Raw genomic sequence first — 21,894 nt, 5'->3', positions numbered from 1 at the left:
CTTTCGCTCTGTGTAGCCCTCCGTATGCATTCTTTTGGAAACATAATGTTTCCCATGTGTTGGAGAGATGAGGGTATGGCAACACACACAAAAAAAAAAAAAAAAAACGACAATATGGAGCTACATGAGAGAGAGAGAGGGTCGAGACAGAAAAGGAGACGAGAGAGACTGCAGTGAAAAAGCTCAGGGGACACACTGGAGAAGACAATACCATGGACTCAAGTCACATCCATCTTTTACTGCGGTTTCTGTAAAGTCATCAGTCAGAAAGAGACTAAAGAGCACATTAAGTCCTTGAAACTATTGAGGTCGTCACTGTGTTTGATTGAGGCTTTCCCGCAAAAAAAACGTTTTATTTGTTTAGACGGAATTCATCATCCTTTCATTGCCCTGAACCTCCACCATCTTTTCCTCCGTTTCTTCTTGACCACATTTAAAGCACACTCAACTTTGATCCTGCAAGCATGAAAGAAAAGGGCTTCCATATAACTTCTTACCATCTGGTTGTTCCACATTTTGTTGCAGTTTTGTGCATGGAAGGATAAACGTATAGTCCGGTATCCCCTCTTATCCCTTTCATTAAATCCTGAATCTAGCAGGCTTGCTGAGTAAACATCCACTTCCTCCAGAGGTTTTTTTCTCCCTCCATACCTCAGACCTTTTGTCTCACTTGATGCTTCTCTGTCTTTCGCTCATCCGAGCCATCCCTCGCTCCCCCCGTTCACCTCTATCCATGCTCTCTCTTTTTCTCAGGCCCAGATTCAGCTCGATTGCGGGGAGGACAACATCTGCGTCCCTGACCTCAAGCTGGCTGTTTACGGGTGAGAGGAAATCACCTTTCAATTACTATACCTGATTCTACAAACACAACTTCAGCCCTGCAGTCATGCAAAGCTTAATCTGCCGCAGTTTTCTCCCTCTGTGGCGGATGAAACACAACAGAGATTTAACCTACCTTCTAATATTTGCCATATGAAATCCACAGTGCGTCTGGTGGGTCTTTCCTCAGCTGCATGTGAAGTGATGCATTGTGTGTTTCTGGTTATGTGTGTAATGAACTCAAGAACACAATGCTGTAGCATTGCTAACACAAACACTCTTTGCAGTGTTGGGCTGCAACAAGGTCTGCAGACAAGGTCCAACATTAGCATCCATTTTCAGGTTGTCTGTAGCCATCCAGTTAATGGATATTCAACGTTAAAGAGAACTACAAGTAATGCTAATGTACAGGGGGATGAAAACAATAGCCTACTGGGAATTGAACCAACACATGAAATCTGAAGACACTCAACCCCAAACAATTCAAACAATGAGACTTGAGTATCCCTGTTTTTGTGTTTGTGCATGCGAACATAATTTTATCCAGATTTCAGGAACTGTGATAATCCCTTACCACGGTGAGAAAACTGATTTTTCAACCCAGAGAAAAAAAAAAGATACTGTTTTACCTGCATGTATGTCTTACCCCAGATTCTGCAAGCTGGCAGAAACAGGGATATTATATATCATGATATATTTATCATTTAGACAGAGATATGAAGAAAAAAAAAGGTTTCTCTGTGTGCATGTTAACGCCATATCCTGAATATGACCAAAACTGGGAGTATAGGCTCATAACTGGGATGCTCAGGTCCATGTAAACCATGTAGAGCTGAAATGAACTGTAGTGATGTGTGATACTTCTTTGTGGTTTATTTAACCTCTTACAATCCAAATCAATATTTAAATGTGCTAAATATGATAATAATCCAAAGTGCTGTTATATTTGTCATATTGGTAAGTGCAGCACAGCACTGCAGTAAATGAGCAACAAACAAGGTTTATTGTGATTATATTATAATGACATAAAGATTAACAATGCTTAAATTCATAAATGTTTTAAAGTTGTTTATATATTTTTTTTACCACAATAAATGTCCTGTCCATCATCAAATAGGTGGATTTTACCCTCATGTTATTATTAATACCTCAGTCGTTAGACAACCAGGTCACTCCACTTGTCTTTGATTTTGAAGTAGGCCTACTTATATGTAAACAAGAATAGAAAAAAAATAAAAGATAAAACCATCAATAAGTGGGTACTGGATCCAAAGTGAACATCCATCCATCTTTATCCTCTTAGGGAAACAATACATTCACTCACTTAAAGAAACACAAATCTGTGACACATTGTGCTGCCTTCTTTTCAGATGAAATTCTGTATCCACACATCTCTGCGTGGTTAAACGCTCTAACACCATTATTACTTTACAGAATAAAAGAAGAATGACTGTAAATGCTGAAAGGCTGTTAGTCTGTAGTCAGTCAAAGTTCCGATTCGATTACGATACACGTGTACTGATGCATGAATTGTACTTTTGATCAGATAGAAGGAGCTGTTCCATCTCGTCTGAATGTCGTCATGGAGACGATCCGTGGACACTTCAGTCTGAATGTCAGTCCGATATCTGATCCACAAATGATGTCAATATCAGACCCGATACTGATATAAGATCGGATCGGTCCCATCTCTAGTATCATGCATGCCATCACATTAGCTCTTGGCTGAAGAGATGAAGATATCTCCGGTTGGTTTCTTGTCATTCCAGTGATCATTAAGGCTTGAACAACAAATAAACGCTGGTTTGAAAACAGAAGAAAGTCAGCTTTTCCAAATATTTGATGTGGGGAGGAAATGCACTCAAAAGTATATTTTTAAGGCTTCAGGACACTGACTGTAAACGTCCCTGTCTTTGCCAACAATACAATGAAGCAGAGTACTTTTCAATTCTTTATTTTTTCAGTCAAATGAGATCAAACATGATAATGAATGAAGCATCAGTGTTGTTGTTGTGCATATCTGCAGATTTATTAAGCATACCAGCGATGGATGACAGTGAGTTTGATGAAGACAGTCAAAGAGAAGAAGCTCGGGGAAGAGGATTTACAGCTCATAACACGATTACATTGGGAGTACAGAGATAGAGAAACGATTCACGACTCTTGGCGCTGTCACACATTGTTAATGAGTCATGTATCCATGTTTTGCGACTAGGCTCCAGCCATGATATTGGCTCCGTCTCAGCCCATTCACAAAGGCAACTCTCTCTTTCTCAGACTCTTCCAGCCAGCAGTGTTTTCAGGACTGTTTTTCATTACGTGACCATGTGACATCTCTTAGCTGCGGAGTCACAATCGGAGCAAAACGTCTCCCATGAAAACTCGAAAAGAATCTGCATTTGTAGCTATCATGGGACTACACCTTAATGACTCATCTTTTTCCTCTCTTAACAGAAAGTCCCTTTCACTGACATAGTGCAAGACGCTGCACTTTTTCTCTTGCAAACCAGGAATTTGCAAACACTGGGATGTTTAAAATTCTCAACCCAGAGGCCTGTCAAGGCGCCGCTCGTGTTTGAGTTGTAGCCTCACGCTTCCATTATTCTTTTGTGAGCTTTATGACCCACTGTCATATTTCCTCACAAAAAAGAAACATAGGGTAGTTAACATCTCGTCTATCCGCTGCAGACATCTGTCAGTCCTCAGCATTCTGCTCAGTGTTGCTTGAAGCTTAATTAAAATCATCTGTTGGTCGTCTTTACCTAGCGCGGGTTCACTGCGTCCAGGACCCCCCCCCCTTAAAGACGGGGGAGGGGAGGAGGAAACGGAGAATGAAAGAAGAAACCCCTGATTTTGACCCTCAACCAGACTCCTTTCTCTACTTTCTTGCTCAATAGAAACATGAATTTATCACCACTAGTGGCTGGGGGAGGGCCCCGGGTTGTAGGGTGTCGGGAGTCGGAAGATTTATCAACGCGATGAAGGGGGTTGCACACAAGGGGCGTCTCTGTGAACATGCTGGATAAGGTGGGGGTGAGTTTCCTGAAACAAATCACAGTGATCAGATTTGGGTCATTTCCCATGTCAGTCAAGGACAGATATGGCGTAGAAAATGGCCTTCGGGGACTGCCTAAACAGAGGTGCATTGTCTGAAAAGTATTTCCGTACCTGCTTTTCATTACTTTTTACAATGGCTTTTTTTAGTCATTGCACTGCACAGAGTCACTTTAAATGAACGCTGCAGCAGAGGTAACTAAAGTGTGCCAGCAAACAGGTTTTAGGGGACTACTGCTTTCTGTCAGTTTTTTACAACAGACACAAAGAATGGCTGTGTAAAAGATACTTCAGGGATATAACACATGAAGAAGCAATACGGGAGTTTAGCAGAAATCAACCACTGCTTACTTTGTGGTGCGCTGAACACTGTGTTCATCATGTTGTTGTCCTGTTGTAATGTAAAGTAAGAGTTATTGTACACTATATATTGGATAAGGAGTGTGATGGTTAGCGCAGCGCAGAGCTAACGGTTGAACAGTGTGGTGATGTGATTTTGCTGACGAACACTCTGTAGAGTCACAGCATCAAATCTCTCCAGATAGCATGAAGGGAGAAGAACGACAGTGAATGATTTCACACTCGATTAAACGCTAATGCTACAGTGGAGGTGAGATTGTTTTTGGTGTCCCCTTTGATTTCCCACCTTTTTAAAAAAATAAACTGCAGCTGATACAAAACTTTACAGACATAGATCCAGGGCAAAGTGTTGGTGTACACTTTAAACATTAATAATAGGTTTAAGAGAAGAGTCTTTAGGGTCCTAAGTCTCTGACTAGACTCTTCTCCTCTGTCGCCCCCCCGTGGTGGAACGAACTTCCACACTCCATTCGATCTGCAGAGTCCCTCTGTACCTTTAAGAAAAAGCTAAAGACCCAGCTCTTTCATACGACCTTAATGATGATGATGATGATGGTCTTAATATTATTGATGATGATTGATGATTGGTTTTTGTTTGATAACAACGACTTATAAGATGGTTTCTATACTGATTAGAGCTCTCAAGAACTGCCCTCAATGTTGTGCTTTGCCTTTTCTAGATCCTTGCTTGTGTTGTTCTTGCTCTCTGATGTACGTCGCTTTGGATAAAAGTGTCTGCTAAATTAATATTAGAATTATAGAAGAGTCACGATATGTTAGCAGCTTGGTGAGGTAAAGTGACTAACATACTGATGTTTAGCAGGTTTATTTATCATGTTTCCATTCTTAGTTTGGCATGTTAGCATTGTTAAATAAAGACAAATCACAGCTGAGGAGGATTACTCTTTCTGACAGCTTTTTGACCTGACCTGATGGTGGCGTTTGATGAACAGTGAAGGGATCAGGATATTTCAGTGTTAATCAGAGCCAGAGTAAATAATATGTCGGCATTCTCTGTCTCAATCTGAAAATGTTCTGTATCCAGTTCAAGCACATGTTCAAGAAATTAAAACAGTTTTTATTTTACCCAGATTTTTTCCAGCGTATTTCTCTCAAACAAAAAACAAAAAAAAGGTTGTTAAAAACCTCTTCTGCAGCAAAGCCGACAACATAAATGAAGTGTTTTCTAAACTTAGAGCTGCAACTTCTTCAAGAAGGAGTAGTTTGGAGTAGTCAGAAGAGAATTGAAATGCAGTTCTCCGAGACTCAGACAGAACTTAAGTCAGGTGGCGAATGTGTTGTGGAGAATTTTCGTCTAAATTTTGTAGAAATTAGATGGAAGCCTTCTGGCCTAAGGGACATTCCTGACTGCAAAGCAGATGTCACTTCAGCTACTTCCTCCTTTGTTATGGGTTCTAATAGTGAAAGTTTTCTTTTTTAAAGGTATGAGGCAATGATGGAATATTTGCTTGACTGAAAAGTTTCTCTATAGTCCTCCTGTTACAGGGAGATTTGCGGGTGTGTAACCTGAAGTTGCATTTATTAAATGTTTCATTGATTTTGGGTAAATTTAAGGTAACCTTGCTGCGTCCTTCTAAGTTTCTCACTTTGGCGGTTTTCTTGGAGATGCCTCCACACAGCCTGGAAAAGAGAGAACCTAGATCTTGCAGGTTTTGTTACAAATTCTAAAATATTTTTAAAAAGTCCAGAGGAAACACCGGGAGGTTAAGAGGACAAATATCCAGGAGTAAGACAGAGCGGTTGACACATGACGAACTGACACAGACGGGAGTGAACCCGGAGCCTAAATAGACACGGGGTAATCAAAACCAGGTGTGACAAACAAGATGTGAAACACTGGGGGAAAGAACTACAAAATAAAACAGGAAACACTAAAGACCACCAGAGATCTCTGGGATATAAGAGTAACAACAAACACAAGAGAGGAAAAGACAAAATAAAACAGGAAGCAATATCGCATAAATAAAAATATCAAACTAAACCAGAAACTCACTCGACCTTCACACATGTTTCAATGTCTGAAAGCTTTTCCTGCAAATAGCTTTAAAGCTCCACTATTCAAAATAACAATACTATATCAACAACTGATGACTTGCATGTAGGATCATCTAACAGCAAGATATAGAACAGGTAGACAACTTTAGGAGGAACAAATTTAGGGGGAAATGAGGGCCGATACCGATGTTAAAAATAAAAATGTAGCCGATTTGAGATTCCGATACTGATGTTTTTTTTATGACTTCTTTTGACTCCCACAAGGCCAACATGTTCTCTCCTGTTTGACTGTAAAAACAGATCAAGGTTTGTCCAACGAGTGACTCCCTCCGGCCAATACGTGACACGTGACACGACCGCTGCACTGAAAATGATGATTGATGATTGATGATGATTTTTCAGTGATATTTATGGTCTCGGTCTGGACTCGGTCTGGATCCCTAAATGTCTCGGTCTTAGTTTCATTCCCTGTGTCCTACAGTCAACATGTCAAGGTGTTCTTAAAGAAGATACTGAACCCCAAATTGCTGCCAGGAGCTGTGCTTTAAGTGCAAATGTGTATCGAAGTTGTAGAAATAGCATTGATAGCATGCAGTGTAAAGCACTTTAAATGTAGGAAAGGTCTCAAGATTCATTTTATCCATCTTTAAAATATATTTTCAGTGACTAATGCGTCCAAGTTGTAAAATTCAACGAAAATGCTGCAATGTAATCTGCTCATTTTTCAATTAAATAATCTTCACAGACTCTGTTATGGGTTCTGTCGTTATCCACATCATATTTAAAAAGGTAACAGAAATGTATTCTGACACGTTGTAAACACTGTTGTTGTTGTTGTTGTTGTTGTGGTTCTCCCCTCACAGTGACAGACATGAGGTTTACCTGGGGGATGAAAACTCTTTGAGCCTCACCTTCAACGCCAGGAACGAGGGCGAGGGAGGGGCGTATGAGGCCGAGCTCTATGTGGTGCTCCCCCCGCAGGCCGACTACAGCGGGATAGCGCGCAACAATGTGGTGAGACAAACCAAAACCACACCTCTCTCCCTTTTTGATGTGTGCATGAATACAGGCTTTTATTAATTTTGCTTTATAAATGAATTCTTTATTATTACTGTTATTCAACTTTAAAGGAGCAATATGTAACTCTGACACCTAGTGTTTAAAATGGGTACTGCAGTCTAAATTCAAAACATCGGTGAGAGCTGTCTCCCCCTCCCCCCACCTCCCTAGAGTCGAGGTGCACGCAACCTGTCGATACAGTGGACACAGAAGCTCCAGTGTTTAGCCAGCTTTGCATCTCCATTTTTTAAAAGCATCTCTAATATTTTTTAGTTCATGTAGAATCAGTTATATCTGAACCAGTTCGCTTGCCCGCTTCCATCGCTGCAACACCTGTTGGTTTGCTGTTACCCTGGCAAACTGAGGGGTGTCCAAAACAGCAATTTGAGGGTGCCCTAAAACTGTCTACCTTCTCTAGTCAAAACAAAAACAGAGCATTCAGGAGCAGAATCTAAAGTTAGAAGGAGGACATACTGACTGCTGCATTGTTCCCAGAGAAGCCAGAACTTCAACAGAGCATGTTTCCTTAATGCCTGATCATATAGTGAGCTCACTTTCTAATTTAATTCAGTAGATATCTCACATATTGCTCATTTAATAACAACCCATAACTCTGGCTTTAGTAACACTAAACAGCATTTTTGCTGATCATTTGATTTCTCAACAAAGCAAACATTTAATCCAGTGCTGTGTAGTAATGTGCAATCTGAGAGAAGCACTAAGTAAAAAAAAAACACAAGAAAGGAGAACATTTTTTTGGGCAGAAAACACATCATCAAAAATAGTCATGAAAGCGTTCTGCCCACCATTATGTATAATGATGTCTTCTATAAAACCATGCAAAGTGTTTAAGTTGCTCTTTTTGTGTCTAGTAATGTTTTCGTCTGATTGAGAGTTGACTGTGTCGAATGTTTTTGCGCTTTCATGTCCTCTCCAGAGCTTGACTCAGCTGACGTGCAGTTATGAGGCAGAGAACCAGACCCGCTATCTCCTGTGTGATCTGGGAAACCCCATGAAGTCTGGGACCAGTGTAAGAGCCAACAAAGCCTACAAAATGACTTCAGCCCTTTTTTTCATTATTTTGTCTCGGAGCAGTAACAAAGCTGCCCCGAGACAAAGCTTTGCAAACTGTTTTTCACTCACAATCACATAGAATCAAACTTTCATGTAGAAATCCAATCACCCTGCTTCCAAAGCATTGGGGAATATGAAAGACCGGTCGAAGAGATCAAGGCTATGTTAAGGATTAATTCATCTTTTTTTAAGTTTCTTTCTGGTGGAGGCAGCTAAAACTGTCCACTCATTTAGACAAAAATATGTTTATGGGAAATTAGAAAAGTATTTTATGCATTGTGAAAATGTAGAATTAAGTCGTTCTCTATCGAATACAAGACGTCTCTTTTCATTTGTCATCCTATTAGTTTTCGATGTTCCTTTGATTCTATTTTTTTTTTTCATATTTCCTCTGGGTCATTTTCTAGTTATGGGCCGGCCTTCGGTTCACTGTGCCAAGACTGAAGGACACCCAGAGCACTGTGCAGTTTGAGCTCCAGATAAGAAGGTAGCTCTCTTCAACCTTTTGTTCTGTTTTATTTTATATCTTCAAATCCAGTTTATTTTTTTAATTTCTTAATTTTTTAATGTATTATTATATTTATTACAATTTCCCAGTTTGGGATCAATAAAGTAATTCTATTCTATATTTATTTAACTCCTGTTCATTAGCACTGTTAAAGATTTGCTGGTATTAGTCTTATTTCTCTCTGATAAATTGAGTTGATGTTTCGTCTCTCTGCTGTGTCTCTTGTAGTAAAAATGCAAATAACTCAGAGAGTGAGGTGGTTCTGTTGGAGCTGGAGGTGGCTGCTATGGCTGATGTCATTCTGCAGGGGTGAGGGTTCATTGCCGACTCTTCCACTACGTCATCACATCACTTTGAGATAATGGATCTTATCATGTTAGTGCCTGCCAAGGTAAAGGCCAAACGCTGTGTTTTTTTTTCTTCTGTTGCAGTGTTTCTCGGCCAGACAAAGTCATCTTCCCTCCTCCAAACTGGACTGTGAGTCAGAGTCTGAGGGAGGAGCAGGACGTCGGCCCTGAGATTCTGCAGGTCTACGAGGTGTGCAAAGTTTTCTTACAGACCTTCTCAGACAGTATCAGATGCCTCTGTACAGTTCAGTTTGTTTTTAGTGATGATTGAAATGAAAAAATGAAAATATTTTGCTTATGAATGTGACGGCGAGCATGGTGTGCATGGCATCATACAATGTGATATCTGCTTTTGCTGATGGCATGCCACCAGAGTTTCAGCATGCTGGTGCTCCCAAATCAGCAGGCCAAACGCCCCGTTCTGATCCCGGCGTTGCTGTATTAATGGAGTGTGTGAAGATAAGGGTCGTCAGTGGGGTTGGAAAGGTCCTGTGACAGTCAGCCATGTCTCGCACTTTATCTCCCAGACTAGTCTGATGGCCACTGTCATGAAAAGTGACGTTAAAAAATAAAATAACTGGGTACAAGGCGAGTATGAAAGAAGCAGCTCTGATGTTAAATATAAATGAACACATGTACGTCCCCCTTTCTATTTCAAATAATGAGAAAATAACATTTATCAACATAATCAGTTGGGTATCTCAGATAATTTAATACATCGTTTAATTCATGTGATTTTTGAAACTACGATCTTCTTATTCATGCTATTTTGCATGAGTCATACTTAAAAATCCCTAAAGAAATATTTTAGTTTTGAAAGTCAAAAAGTTGGTTCCAGGAAAGTGTCTTGCTTTTTAAGGGACAAAGAAAGGGTATTTTCCACATCCCTCTTTCATTTCGGTTAGATATGATGTAAATAAGTACATTTTATATATTTTCATATACTTCTGTATAAACTGCTGTGCTGTGGCTTTCCTCTATAACGATCGTCTTCAGCAGGTGTTTGCAGAAACATGATCTAACTTCAAAGTTTCTCTCCTGTTTCAGTTGGTGAACAACGGTCCTAGTTTGGTCAGCCACTCCACATTAAAGGTGAGCTGTCCTCTGAGGGCTCCTGGCCACGAGCTGCTCTACCCGGTGGAGGTGGTCACCGAGGGCCCGCTGAGCTGCTCCTCCAAACACACCTTAAATGCACTGAGACTCAAGGTGAGGACACACACACACACACACACACACACACACACACAGCTTTGTTGGCATGGTGAGCTCATTACCTTGGTCTATTTCTGGCTTTGGAAATCTGATTGTGTTTGTAAATGACTCTGTCAATGTCTTTGCAGCTCCAGGCTCCAGCAGCAGCAGCAGCAGCAGCAGAGGGTCCAAGGTTACTGAAATCCAGCAGTGATCATCACATCCAGAGGAGGGAGGTGTACAGTGACGTCCTGACTGAACAAGGAAACCTGGTGAGAAACACATGGACAGAAGGAAATCAATAAAAGAGAATGTGATCAGCCCAGCATTTTTAATAATGATCCATGTCTATTATTGGACACTGTCAATTTTCTTTTTTTTTCTTTTTTACTTAGTGAGATCATTTTTGCTCCTTATCAGAATAGATCAGCTGACTCCGTGTGTCCCAGAATAAACCACAGGAGGCGTTTGTGTTTCCCCCGTCTGTGTGCTGCTTGACACAGCAAACGGAGGGGAATCGTGATGACGCAACTCTCGAGAGCTCTTCCCTCTAAACTCTCCACAACAAAGGCTCTTAAATGAAGTCAATGACTCTCATGTCGGGGTGTTCAGACCCTCCGGAGCGATTTGGTTTTTATAGATTTCCTGGTCTTCATCAGGCTCTGCACACTCATGTAGCCAATGAGATTGTAGGAGGGGTTAGCCCTGAACTTGAAAAGATTAAAAACATTAAGTGAGATTACAACAGAGGAAATGGAAATGATATAATGAGCTCTGTTCATCGTCTCCTGCCGCTCGCTGTAATTGTGTCAGAAAAATAATTGGATTATGTTTGTGGTTCACTGGGCTGTGGCTGGCGTCACTGACTGTAACTGAAGAAACAACCACATGTTGAAGATGTCTCCAAAGATCCTCCGATGTTTGCAGTACAAAGTTATTCTAAGCAGCTTCAATTAGAGCAGAAAACACGAGTTGTTTTGATTAGCTGATTAAACGAAAATGTTATTTCTCACTGTTTTATGCTGACTTTTGCTAACGATCAAAAAAAGAAACAAACATCAATTTTTTTGCAATCTGCTTGGAGCCAAACTCTGTCAGACTTTGATTTAAAGTCCCTTGGATTTAATGCAAAATTAAAACATGTTACTTAGTTTTTTTATTTCTCTGAAACTGTTTTAATTGTTAATAGAGAGAAATCTGGACCTGATTCCAGATCTTTTCATTGACTATTACTCCCCATGTGTTACATAAATACTTCACTTTCTAACACTGAACTTCACTGGTTTTCAGAAAGAATCCCACGTCAGGCTTTGTATAAATAAGATACGTGTAACTATATAGGGCAACAACCAGTATAGGTATAAGAGAAAAAGTCGTATATGAGCCGCTGTAAGTCGTTTTGTTTTAATAATTCAATAAGACACCGTCAGTAGATAAATACATTCTTGCTGAATGCTACATGAGGCTGTGTTTTGTGTGTTTTGTGTGTTTTGTGTGTTTTTGTGTGTTTGACTGAGGCTCTGTCCCTCTGTAGACGTGCTCCTCGGTGGAGTGCTGGCAGCTGCAGTGTGACGTCGGGCTGCTGGAGAGAGGAGCCAGTGTTATTCTGACCGTACGCTCCAGACTGTGGGCTGAAACCTTCATCGAGGTGAGACTGCATAAAAACACTGCACAGCGCTGTTTGAGATGTTCTTATCTGTCAGTTACAGGAAACTCAAATCAAAGAGGAGAACACACCAGAGGAAAACAAACGTCAAACGATCTGTGTTCACATACTGCCCTCTGCTGGGCAACTCACCAAACCAATACACACTTTACGCTTCACACACACACAGAGGCACTATGCACTACGCTGCACACTCATTTTCAAAAACGTCTTGCCAGTTATAATACAAGAAAAAAAGTCATTTAATTATCCATGTTTTTATATCCACTCGATTCAATTAGTGTAACTCACTTTATTTTAGTGAGTGCAGCAGCCAGAGTTTTAACATGGTCAAAAAGAAGAGATCACATCACATCTTTATTTAACAGGGTTAGTCCCATTGAGATCAAAGACCTCTTTAACCTCTTTTCCAAGGGCGACCTGGCCAAAACAGTCATAAGCACAAACAAAAAGTTACAGACAGAGACACAACGGGAGACAAAGTTCAGTTTACAAAACACTAAAGTTTGTATAAAAAAGAGAACCGTCAAGGAGTCCAAATCTGTGAGTAGTTTAAGCCGTCAAGCTAAAAGCATCCACATCCTGTAGAATCTGTGTTTCTCATTTAAACATGTGGAGAGATGTTTGTGTACAAGGTGTTAAACGGCCTTGCCCACACCTAACCGTTCAGAGCTCCCGTTCCAGTATCAGCCGGTCATAGAGCTAAGATCATCTGATAAAAGGCTTTTCTGTCCTCGTCAAGATCAGGGACAAAATGCATCATGGAGATACGGCTTTTACCCTCCCATCTGGACCGTTTTAAAGACACATCTTAAAACAAACTTCTTCTCAAATGCCTTTTTGATTAATTAAGAGTTTGAGGGGCACAGTTGGCCTAGTGGTTGGTGAAGGCGCTCCATTTACAGAAGCTGTGGTCTTCTAAGCGTGCGGCCCGGGTTCAAATTCTGAATTCAGTGTTTTGTTTTGTTTTGTTTTAATGAATGCTTTGTGAAAGAGGGGCAGATATTATAAGATAAGTCTTCTTTCGGCTCCTTTTCATTCAAAATTTGAGATTTTATGTTTGTTTGTTTTTCTTAACTTGTTTGTTTAAATGAAATAAAATGTTCTTTCCTGCATGTCTTTCCCCACTCTCTCTGTCACTGAATCCCGCCTCTGTCCATTGTCCTTTCTCTACAATAAAAGACATTAAAAATAAAAATAAAATTAGATTTTGATTAGATTTCATCAAGTCTCTAGTGTTTGACAGTCTTGAGTTTCAGCACAGTCCAGTAATGTCACAAAGTCCGGATGCTGTGTCACAATCAGAGGTGATTTGGTAAATATCTGGACATAATAGGTTCACTTTAAGAACCTGAAAAGCTATTAAATAAGATGTTTCCTAATCTCACTGTCTTTTCCTCGTCCACAGAGGGCCCATAAGCAGTACGTTCTGGAGTGCTCCGTTCAGTACAACGTCGACAGGATGCCTTATTCTATTCCTCCCAAGTCCAAACCATCTGGGTCCAAAAAGGTGAACTTAATCTGATCAATTTTTTACTACATCCTGACCGTATGAACTCCACTTTATTCTACATGTGTGTGTCAATGATGGAGGTGAATACTGAACGCTGTGGTTTCCTGTTCTTCAGGTGGTGACTGCTGTAGTGTGGAACAAGCCGGACAGTTTGTTTTATGTTCCAGTGTGGATCATCATCCTGGCTGTTCTCGCTGGGTTGTTATTACTCGCCTTGCTTATATATCTACTATACAAGGTAACACTGCTAACACCATTACCACATAACAATAACAGTGTGAGTGTTTAAACAGCTTACAAAGACTTTAAATATGTTATTTAGTGTCATATCAGAGACCAGATCACTTTTATTTTTTACAGCGCTGTAGCTGCTATGTGACAGCTACATCCTGTCAATGATCATTTAGAGAGTTAATCTTAAAGGCTTGGATGGGTTACTGCAGGAGCCTTCCTGGCAATAAGCCTGCGTGGGAAATGTCTCGTCCAAAGTAGAAAGATGCTTGAAAGCTGAAAGACACTTAACACCACAACAATGTAAATCTAATGAAAGGAGACTGGAAAACAATGCAAAGACACAAAACAACAATAGAGACACATCAGCTACAATGAGAAGCAACACAACTACAAGGAGACACAAAGGGGCGGTTGTGGCTCGGTTGGTAGCGTCATCTCTCAACCGATAGGTCGAGGGTTTGATCCCCAACTCCAGCAGCAACATTTTCCGACGTGTCCTCGGGCAAGACACTTAACCCTGTATGAATGGGATTAGTTACTTCTGATGGTCTCTCGTCATAGGAAGGTGTCTGAAAGCGCTCTACAAACTCAAGTCCATTTATCATTTACAACTTCAAAGAGACAAACAACACCAACAAAAAAGACTCCAGGTCTCATTTTTACCAAGTGCAATTAATGAGTTAAACAACAATTAGCGATTTGTTGCTCTTTTTGCACTTGAAGTTTTACATTTGCACACCTCCACTTTGCACTTTAATAACTTGAATTTCCATTCTGGTACGGGCTCTTGACTGATTTTATTGCGCTGTTTTTATTTGGTTTTATATTTTGCTGTGTTGTCTGATTTAAAAAAAAAATTGTTTTGGTCCATGTTTTTATGGTGATGTTGTCCTTGTGTTTTTTTGTCTTCTGTGTGCTCCTGTTGCAACGCAAATTTCTCCTTGAGGGACAATAAAAAATCTGAATCTGAATCTGAACAAAGAGACACAAAACAACTAAAAAGAGACTCAATAAACTACAAAGGGAAAAATATCATCAGTGAAAAAGACACAAAACAGCTGAAAATACCCGTCTGGCCAAGTTTTGTTCTTTAAGTTGTTTGTGCTTTCTGTGTCTTTTTATGTGTTTTATATCTCGCTCCTATGTTTGAGTGTGAAAGCAACAAAGGTCATAGGAAACAAATATTTGTCTCGGTATCCCTCCCCACAGTCTTGATAAATGTTTGTCTGAGTTGTTTCCAATCATTCTCTCTCTGTCTCCCTCCAGATGGGCTTTTTTAAACGATCAGATCCGTACGGCACGACCATGGAGAAGGCCCAGCTCAAACCCCAAGCGTCCTCTGAGGCGTAGACTCGGGACTGAGCCTCCCTGCAGCTGTTCCAAAGAACTGGAATTATCCCCAAACAAATAAGGAAACTGGCTAATGATGAGCAGGCTACCCATTTATGAATGGACACAGTAATGGGTGCTGTATCACTGGAATACATAATGTCTGGTGCTGCACTAAAACGCCAAAGCAGGAGAGACTATGAGTTGAATATGCACTGCTTTTTGGACATGAAGTTGTACAAATAGAGCAACAAACATGAGGCAGATTTGCTTCTTAGAAGCTTATCGCTGTGGAAAACTTTTCAACTCACACATGATCTGACCTGGAAGAATCGAAGCATCGCAGCCAACGCAGGAACAAGAATGCAACCTCCAACAAAAGGCACTAATAAGACAGTATTTCTACATTCCCTAAAGGTGTAATTCAACAGTTTGCAATCCCATCATTTGATATTTTTGAGATTCCTGCTTTTGTATGATTTATACACCACTTTTTATTTATGGCACAGTGTTTTTGCTCTCCATTGTTGAATGTTATACCGTACTGTCTGCAGGACAATCCTGATCAAACTGCGATGTTTAACTTGAATTATTCCTCTCCCATATTGGGAGGTGTTCTGTGTATGTTGGAATGTATGTAATGTATTATTGTGTTATGACCCATTGGTGTCCAGAATAAAGCCTCATTTTGTATATCCACCCAGAATGTTTTTTTTATGTGCTATTTATGAGTACACAAAAAACTGGATGCTGGACAAAAAACAAACAAACAAAAAGTACTGAGTCTGCACACCAGCAGCTGCTCCAATTAAATTGAATTTACTGGAAAACCCCCCCGTAACGTTTCGGGCCCTCACCATTCATCAGACATGACCAAGTGAATGGACACACCTCCACATATATACAAACCCCAAGGTCACCTGACAGGTCATGTGATACAACATCAGGATCAATATACAATATAAGCTATGCAAAACATTCATGTTAAAGGTCAACTGAACCTACGCATAGGCACACGAGTCACAATATGGTCATGAAGGTGGAAAATTAAAGTGTAATGACCTTCATGAAAACATAGACCTCAATCAGTTGCATTTGTTTGTGGGTCAGTGCTGCCCCCTGCTGGTGATATATAAAACTATGAGTACACTAAACCTGTTTTATGAGACCTTCAAAGCGTCATCACAAATGTTGGTAGTTTAAGGTGTCAACCAATTTAAGGAATATAACCCAGTGGTCAAGTTAGGGCTCTTATGGACGACCAAATCAATCACTGATAAACATGTAAATGAATACAGTGAATTTGTTTTTTTACATTACAGTGTATTGTTTAAATGTTATAGTGACTGTTCTCCCTGATGCATATGTATACCTTTTGAGTAAATAGATTGGGCTAATACCTTTCTAATATAGCTTAGCTTATTTTAGCACAGGCAGTTGAGTCACAGATCAGGAGTGACATAAATACATGATCTATATATTCATGTCACTCCTGAACTGTGATGTAAAATGTAACCTGGGCTGTTTTTCACGTTCTGTTTGAGTGCGATGAGATTTGTTTGGGATGCGAGGAGTTCAGAGCTTGTAACGCAAGACAAATTGTCTGTGCAAAGGGACAATGATGTGTTATCTTATCTTATCGTGTGCCTACCAGCACCTCTAAAAGCTCACATGCTAAACGCTCTCTACATGTTCGATGTCGTAAAATGACAAATTTCCTTTTAGATCGATGAAGTGATAGAACAAGTTTGACTTTTGGAGTAAAAGAAACAAACATCATTAAGTCAAGTTATCACCTGGCCAATCTGAAGGGTAAAAAATTATTTAAGAATTAAAATTGCATTTTTTTTTTTTTTTTCAGATTACACTAAACTGTGAGTTTCACAATATTCTTCATCTTAATTTGATGAAGTTCTTCATCAAAAATCATGACCCAATTCGTTCCAATTTACATAGACGCTTCAAGCTTGTAGTAAGGATTCATATCAGGACCTTATTAGTGTCACGGTTGTGGAAAAACAAGGGAGGTGGACCCAAGTGCAGAATACCCAAAAAGATTTAATTTAACAAAAAGGCAGAAGGCAAAAAAATGTCTTTAAACCAAAAACTAAAAGTCAAAACATTAGAGCAGAAGACGACCAACATCCAACATCCAACATCCAACATCCAACATCCAACATCCAACATCCAACATCCAACATCCAACATCCAACATAGACTCACATACAGCAATGAACTGACAGAGACGTGAAGAAACACAGAGACTAAATAGACACGGGGGTAATCAGACACAGGTGAGACTAATGAGACTAAACACACAGAGGCAGGAATAAACACAAGACAAGAAACACTGAAGACTAGAACTACAACATGAATCAAGAAACACTAAGATACACAGAGAACTCAAGAATGTAACATTACCACTAGAACAAAGAAACACAAGGATAAGAAACTACAAAAATAAAAACAGGAAACACTGAAGACAAACCTAGGAACCCATCAACCCAAGGGAAACAAGCAACACAAGGAAAATACTGGAAACTCACAAAATCATGACAATTAGTGCACATTTAAATAATTGTCCTGCGTCGGCTTAAATGTTCATTTTTAAATGCTGATTGGGCAAAATTCAAGTGTATGAGGTGATATAATAACTGGGCCAGTGAGGCAAATTAACATTTCTAACCTTTACAGAAAATAAACGACTTTTTATTTACACTGTTGGTTTTCATGTTTGAACTCTGACTGACATTTGTGCTGAGTGTGTGCATGAGTGTTTCTGCTGCGTTTGATGCTCCTTCCTGCAGACAGGGTGTTTGGTTTCTCTCCTCTTCCTCCTCCTCCTCCTCCTCTTCCTCCCTCCCCTCTCACTGCGTGTGCGTGTGTGTGTGTGTCCTGGTTATAAAACCCACTCTGTCATGAGGGCGCTATCCTGCAGTGGAGCTCAAGTGTTACTCAGAGAAGCACACAGACGAAAGAGAAGTTCCCACTTGCCTTCCTCTGGCTGTGAGTAACATATCTTTATACCTTATAATAAGACAGAGTGCAGTATGTAATTTACAGTACAGCCTGACCTGAATGTGCTCGCACTGCATCTTTAGTTCCTCTGCAGAGGCAGATGACTCAGCTGTTTAAAGCTCCAGTAGGCAGAGAAAATGCAGGACAAACACACAAGTGGAATTCGGTGAACACAAAGCCTTGTCTGTTCTCTGCGCCTCAGATAAGAGACACTTCAATGCACTGTGCTCCAACAGAGCATGAAATGACACTTTCCTTTTTTACTTTCTAACAGTTATCGTTTGTGCTGTAAAGTAAAAAAAAACAAAAAAACATTTCAACATATGATCCAACCTCAAACATTCTAGCGCAGGTTGTTTTCCTGCTGACTGATGTTTGTTTGATGACCGACTGATCCTCTGTGATACCTTCTATTCAGCATGTTAAGAGGGATGGCTTTGCCCCGTCTGTTGTGCAGTGAGTCAGCACAGAGGGTATTACTGTTTGGGGGTTTGGAATCTGTGGAGGACCTGGCCTGCTTTGGGACACTGGGTCCAGCCTCGTATTGGGCGCTTTATTTTTAACCTCTTATACTGGACAGCACAGTGTTTGTTGGTAGCAACACATTTGTGTATCGAGACACTTTTCAAGAGATCAAAACTTAACTGTTACCACTATACATGTAAGTCTTAAGATGTCAGCTGTGTTGCCTTCATTCTAAGACAGGTGTTTGTTTTTGTGCGGAGTTTCATATGGAAGGCTTGGCGTGCTCCTGGAGAAGTTGCAAATGCAGTTTTGTTTGGACCAAAGAAAGATCGATTTAGAGTGGATCTAAAGAGCCTGATAAATACTGCAGCAGGAACACTTATTGATCTATGTTTCTGTTCCCTGTTTTTCCTGTTAAGGCTCTATCCTCTCTGTTTGAGCAGTATCATGGCCAGAAACCTGCTGAAGAATCCCAGTGGGGAAGGTAAGATTTGTTTTGTTTTATGTAGGATTCACAGCAGGCCCAGGCCGTGTGTATCTCCGTTTGTACTCCATGTGCAGGCCGACTATATGCATACCGATTATGTAACTAATGTGAGCTAGGCTGGATTTAAATATTTAAATATATTCAGTACCTGACAAGACTTATATTTATACCTGTCCTCAGTCTCAGTCCATAATATTATCAGCAAGCTGCAGGTGTGCCATGCAGTCTCCAGTAAACATCATTATGTTGCTGTTTGACACCATCAGTTAAAATGTGTTGGGACACATGGTAGAAAATATGAAATGCTACTATTAACGCCATTAGACTGTGCGTTTCCATCCCAGAGGAGCTGGAGTTCTGGGAGCTGACGGAGAACGGAGGGAGTCAGTGGAAGGTGGAGGAAATGCCGGGAGACTGTGGCTTCGACTTCTGCAGCGACGGAGTGACCAAATACTTTGCGACCTCCTTTGAGTGAGTGCTCGATGAGTTAAGTGGATGAGTTGACTTCATAGAGTCCTCCAGTGTCTTTCTCTGACTAACTCTGTGTGTGTCCTATAGGCTGTGTCTGAAGAGACAGGTGGTCGACTTGTTAGCCGAGGGTTACACTGAAGAACAGTTGGACGCTGAGCCTGCAGTCACAGTGGAGGACTGGTAAGACAGAGGGTGGACATGACGGGGCGGACTGGAGCACATTTCTTTTTGAAAGTGACTGCTGACTAATGTGGGCTCATCCTGCAGGTACTGCGGGAGGACAGATTGTGGCTGCACTTATCAAATGAGCGTCTGCCTGTTGGACGATAATCAGGAGGTCTTACAAGAGTTCAAACCTGAGCCAGTGACCCTCGACCCCGACTGTGACGACTGCTCATGGAAACAGGTAAACAGATACCGCTCTGCAAGTCTGAGAGTAAAGGGACATAGATGAGGTGATGGCAGTGAGACCCTTCATCTAGAAGAACTACTGTGTTCAATAACACCATGTTTATTTTTCAATGCTATGACTCTGTAACTATCACTGGTACATGAGAACATAATGCTAAACACACATTCACAATTTCTGACTGGAAAAACACAATGGACCTCATCCGAGGACAAACTGTTGGTCAGGTTTAACGGTGTGATTGAAAACTTATGAGACACCCAAAAACTGCACACTGACTGAATTTTAACGCTCAAATTCGTCTTGTGGCACGTTGTGTGATATTCTGTGACACAACACCAACACCTACTGTGCCTGTAAGTGAGATTTTTATGGACACACACGTCTTTCCCCCTTTACCTGTCATTAGCCTCTATTCTATCGACCTCATGTAAACTATCCCATGTGTAACATAATTACACAATATCATGTTTAATTCAGTATCCTTTGCACTTCTTACCACTGCACTGTTGTCTAATTTAGGCTTTAGTACATATTAGTTACATTTGAATGCTTGTACATTGAGAGCAAAGTGAACTTCCTTGTTTGTGCGCACACACCTGAAGCTGTTTCTGATTCTGAGGCTAATAACAAAGATTGAATCTTCTTGTTAAAAAGTAACATAGGAAGTGCACTGTCCACATGGGGGGGGGGGGGGGTTCAAAGGGAGGGGGGCAAAGTCTTGCCTTTGCCTCTCAGATGAACGTGAGGCCTGTGTTTTTTCCATGCCGAGCAAAATGCAGACGTAGCCTAGTCGTTACCGTGGTTACAGTTATGATGACCTCCTGCTAAATGTTAAGGAAAGATAGTGTTCATGGTCCATTTAACAAGTTAGAAAAAGGAGGTAGTTAAACGTAAGCCTAATACATCACGTAGGGGAAGATGATTGGCCCGCACACTCGCTCAAATGCCACAAAAAAAGTTGTTTTTTTTAAACGTTTCGACCTGATGTCTTCTTCAGGTGATAATCTTTTTCTTTTTTTTAAGATTTCATTTAACAAAGTTGATTTATAAACAGGATGCAAACATTTTCCTGCATCCAAGTCCAATATCTTTGGATCCATCTGTTAACCTGTAACCTTTAACCTATATAACCTGCACTCCCTTCCATAAAAACATGAGATGACCTTTTCCAATCATTCTTTAGCGAGGTCTCAGGGGGCTTTAACTTCAGTAGACATGTTGTTTTGGGTTTAATAAAAGTGCATCCTGACTGAATATTGATTCTGGACAGTCTCGTCCTATAACTGCACTGATCACCACAGTGTTTTTGTCTTTCTTTGAATTACAGGTAATCCATACATTTTCTGACTACGGCCCCGGGATGCGTTTCATTTCCTTTGAACACGGCGGACAAGACTCCAAGTTCTGGGACGGCTGGTTCGGAGTCCGGGTCACTGGAAGCTCTGTTACTCTCGAGGTTTGATTAGAAAGGGAAGGTCGTGAAGGTGACGGGAGTCAGAGAGCTAAAGGAGTAAGGAGGGGGGTGATATGAGAACTCCTGAGTGACACAGTGTAGTATAGGTTTCAAGGTTTCTAGAGGACCAGCTTTGCCTTATGCACAATCTATAAATGCTGTAGAAACATACTGCTACACCGAAGACTGTAGTTACAGTTTAAAAAAAAACCCTATCATGGTGGCATGTTAGCTTTACTAACTTTAGAAATCTGCTGCTTGAAATAGTCGTGAATCATGACTTCTTAACTTCTACCTCTGGACAGTGACTTACCCTGGTGTTAAAATAAATGATGTGTTGTATGGTGTGTGGGGTAGTTGTATACTGGAATTAAAAAGATGAAAACTGTTGTACATTACATCACCGCCTGTTTTGTTG

The 21,894-nt window shown here is 40.6% G+C and overlaps 2 protein-coding genes across 3 annotated transcripts in view; both read left to right on the top strand.

Moving 5' to 3' along the window:
* The window catches only part of LOC109994144 (integrin alpha-5), a 42,640-nt gene extending 26,771 nt beyond the window's left edge, over window positions 1–15,869 (top strand). The window contains exons 19-30 of the mRNA XM_020647340.3: window positions 754–821; window positions 7,113–7,263; window positions 8,246–8,338; window positions 8,790–8,869; window positions 9,119–9,199; window positions 9,322–9,427; window positions 10,285–10,443; window positions 10,578–10,700; window positions 11,963–12,076; window positions 13,503–13,604; window positions 13,723–13,845; window positions 15,108–15,869. Coding sequence (XP_020502996.2) covers window positions 754–821; window positions 7,113–7,263; window positions 8,246–8,338; window positions 8,790–8,869; window positions 9,119–9,199; window positions 9,322–9,427; window positions 10,285–10,443; window positions 10,578–10,700; window positions 11,963–12,076; window positions 13,503–13,604; window positions 13,723–13,845; window positions 15,108–15,191 — 1,284 coding nt within the window. The 3' untranslated portion in view covers window positions 15,192–15,869. The remainder of the gene's footprint in view (window positions 1–753; window positions 822–7,112; window positions 7,264–8,245; window positions 8,339–8,789; window positions 8,870–9,118; window positions 9,200–9,321; window positions 9,428–10,284; window positions 10,444–10,577; window positions 10,701–11,962; window positions 12,077–13,502; window positions 13,605–13,722; window positions 13,846–15,107) is intronic.
* Window positions 15,870–18,031: 2,162 nt separating this feature from the next.
* On the top strand, window positions 18,032–21,874 carry fbxo2 (F-box protein 2). 2 transcript variants are annotated; one of them, XM_020647358.3, is made up of 6 exons: window positions 18,032–18,176; window positions 19,073–19,137; window positions 19,485–19,611; window positions 19,699–19,791; window positions 19,879–20,017; window positions 21,351–21,874. In XM_020647358.3, exons 2-6 carry the CDS (start codon window positions 19,101–19,103, stop codon window positions 21,483–21,485), a joined length of 531 nt encoding a protein of 176 aa, XP_020503014.1. In that variant the 5' UTR covers window positions 18,032–18,176; window positions 19,073–19,100; the 3' UTR covers window positions 21,486–21,874. The 2 variants fall into 2 exon arrangements, with proteins under 2 accessions (XP_020503014.1, XP_065811422.1); XM_065955350.1 differs by lacking the exon at window positions 18,032–18,176 and adding an exon at window positions 18,695–18,849.
* Window positions 21,875–21,894: the final 20 nt, after the last annotated feature.

The sequence above is a fragment of the Labrus bergylta genome, chromosome 5 (genome assembly GCF_963930695.1).
Source record: "Labrus bergylta chromosome 5, fLabBer1.1, whole genome shotgun sequence".
NCBI classification, from domain to species: domain Eukaryota; kingdom Metazoa; phylum Chordata; class Actinopteri; order Labriformes; family Labridae; genus Labrus; species Labrus bergylta.
This window is presented reverse-complemented; position numbering and strand designations above follow the sequence as displayed.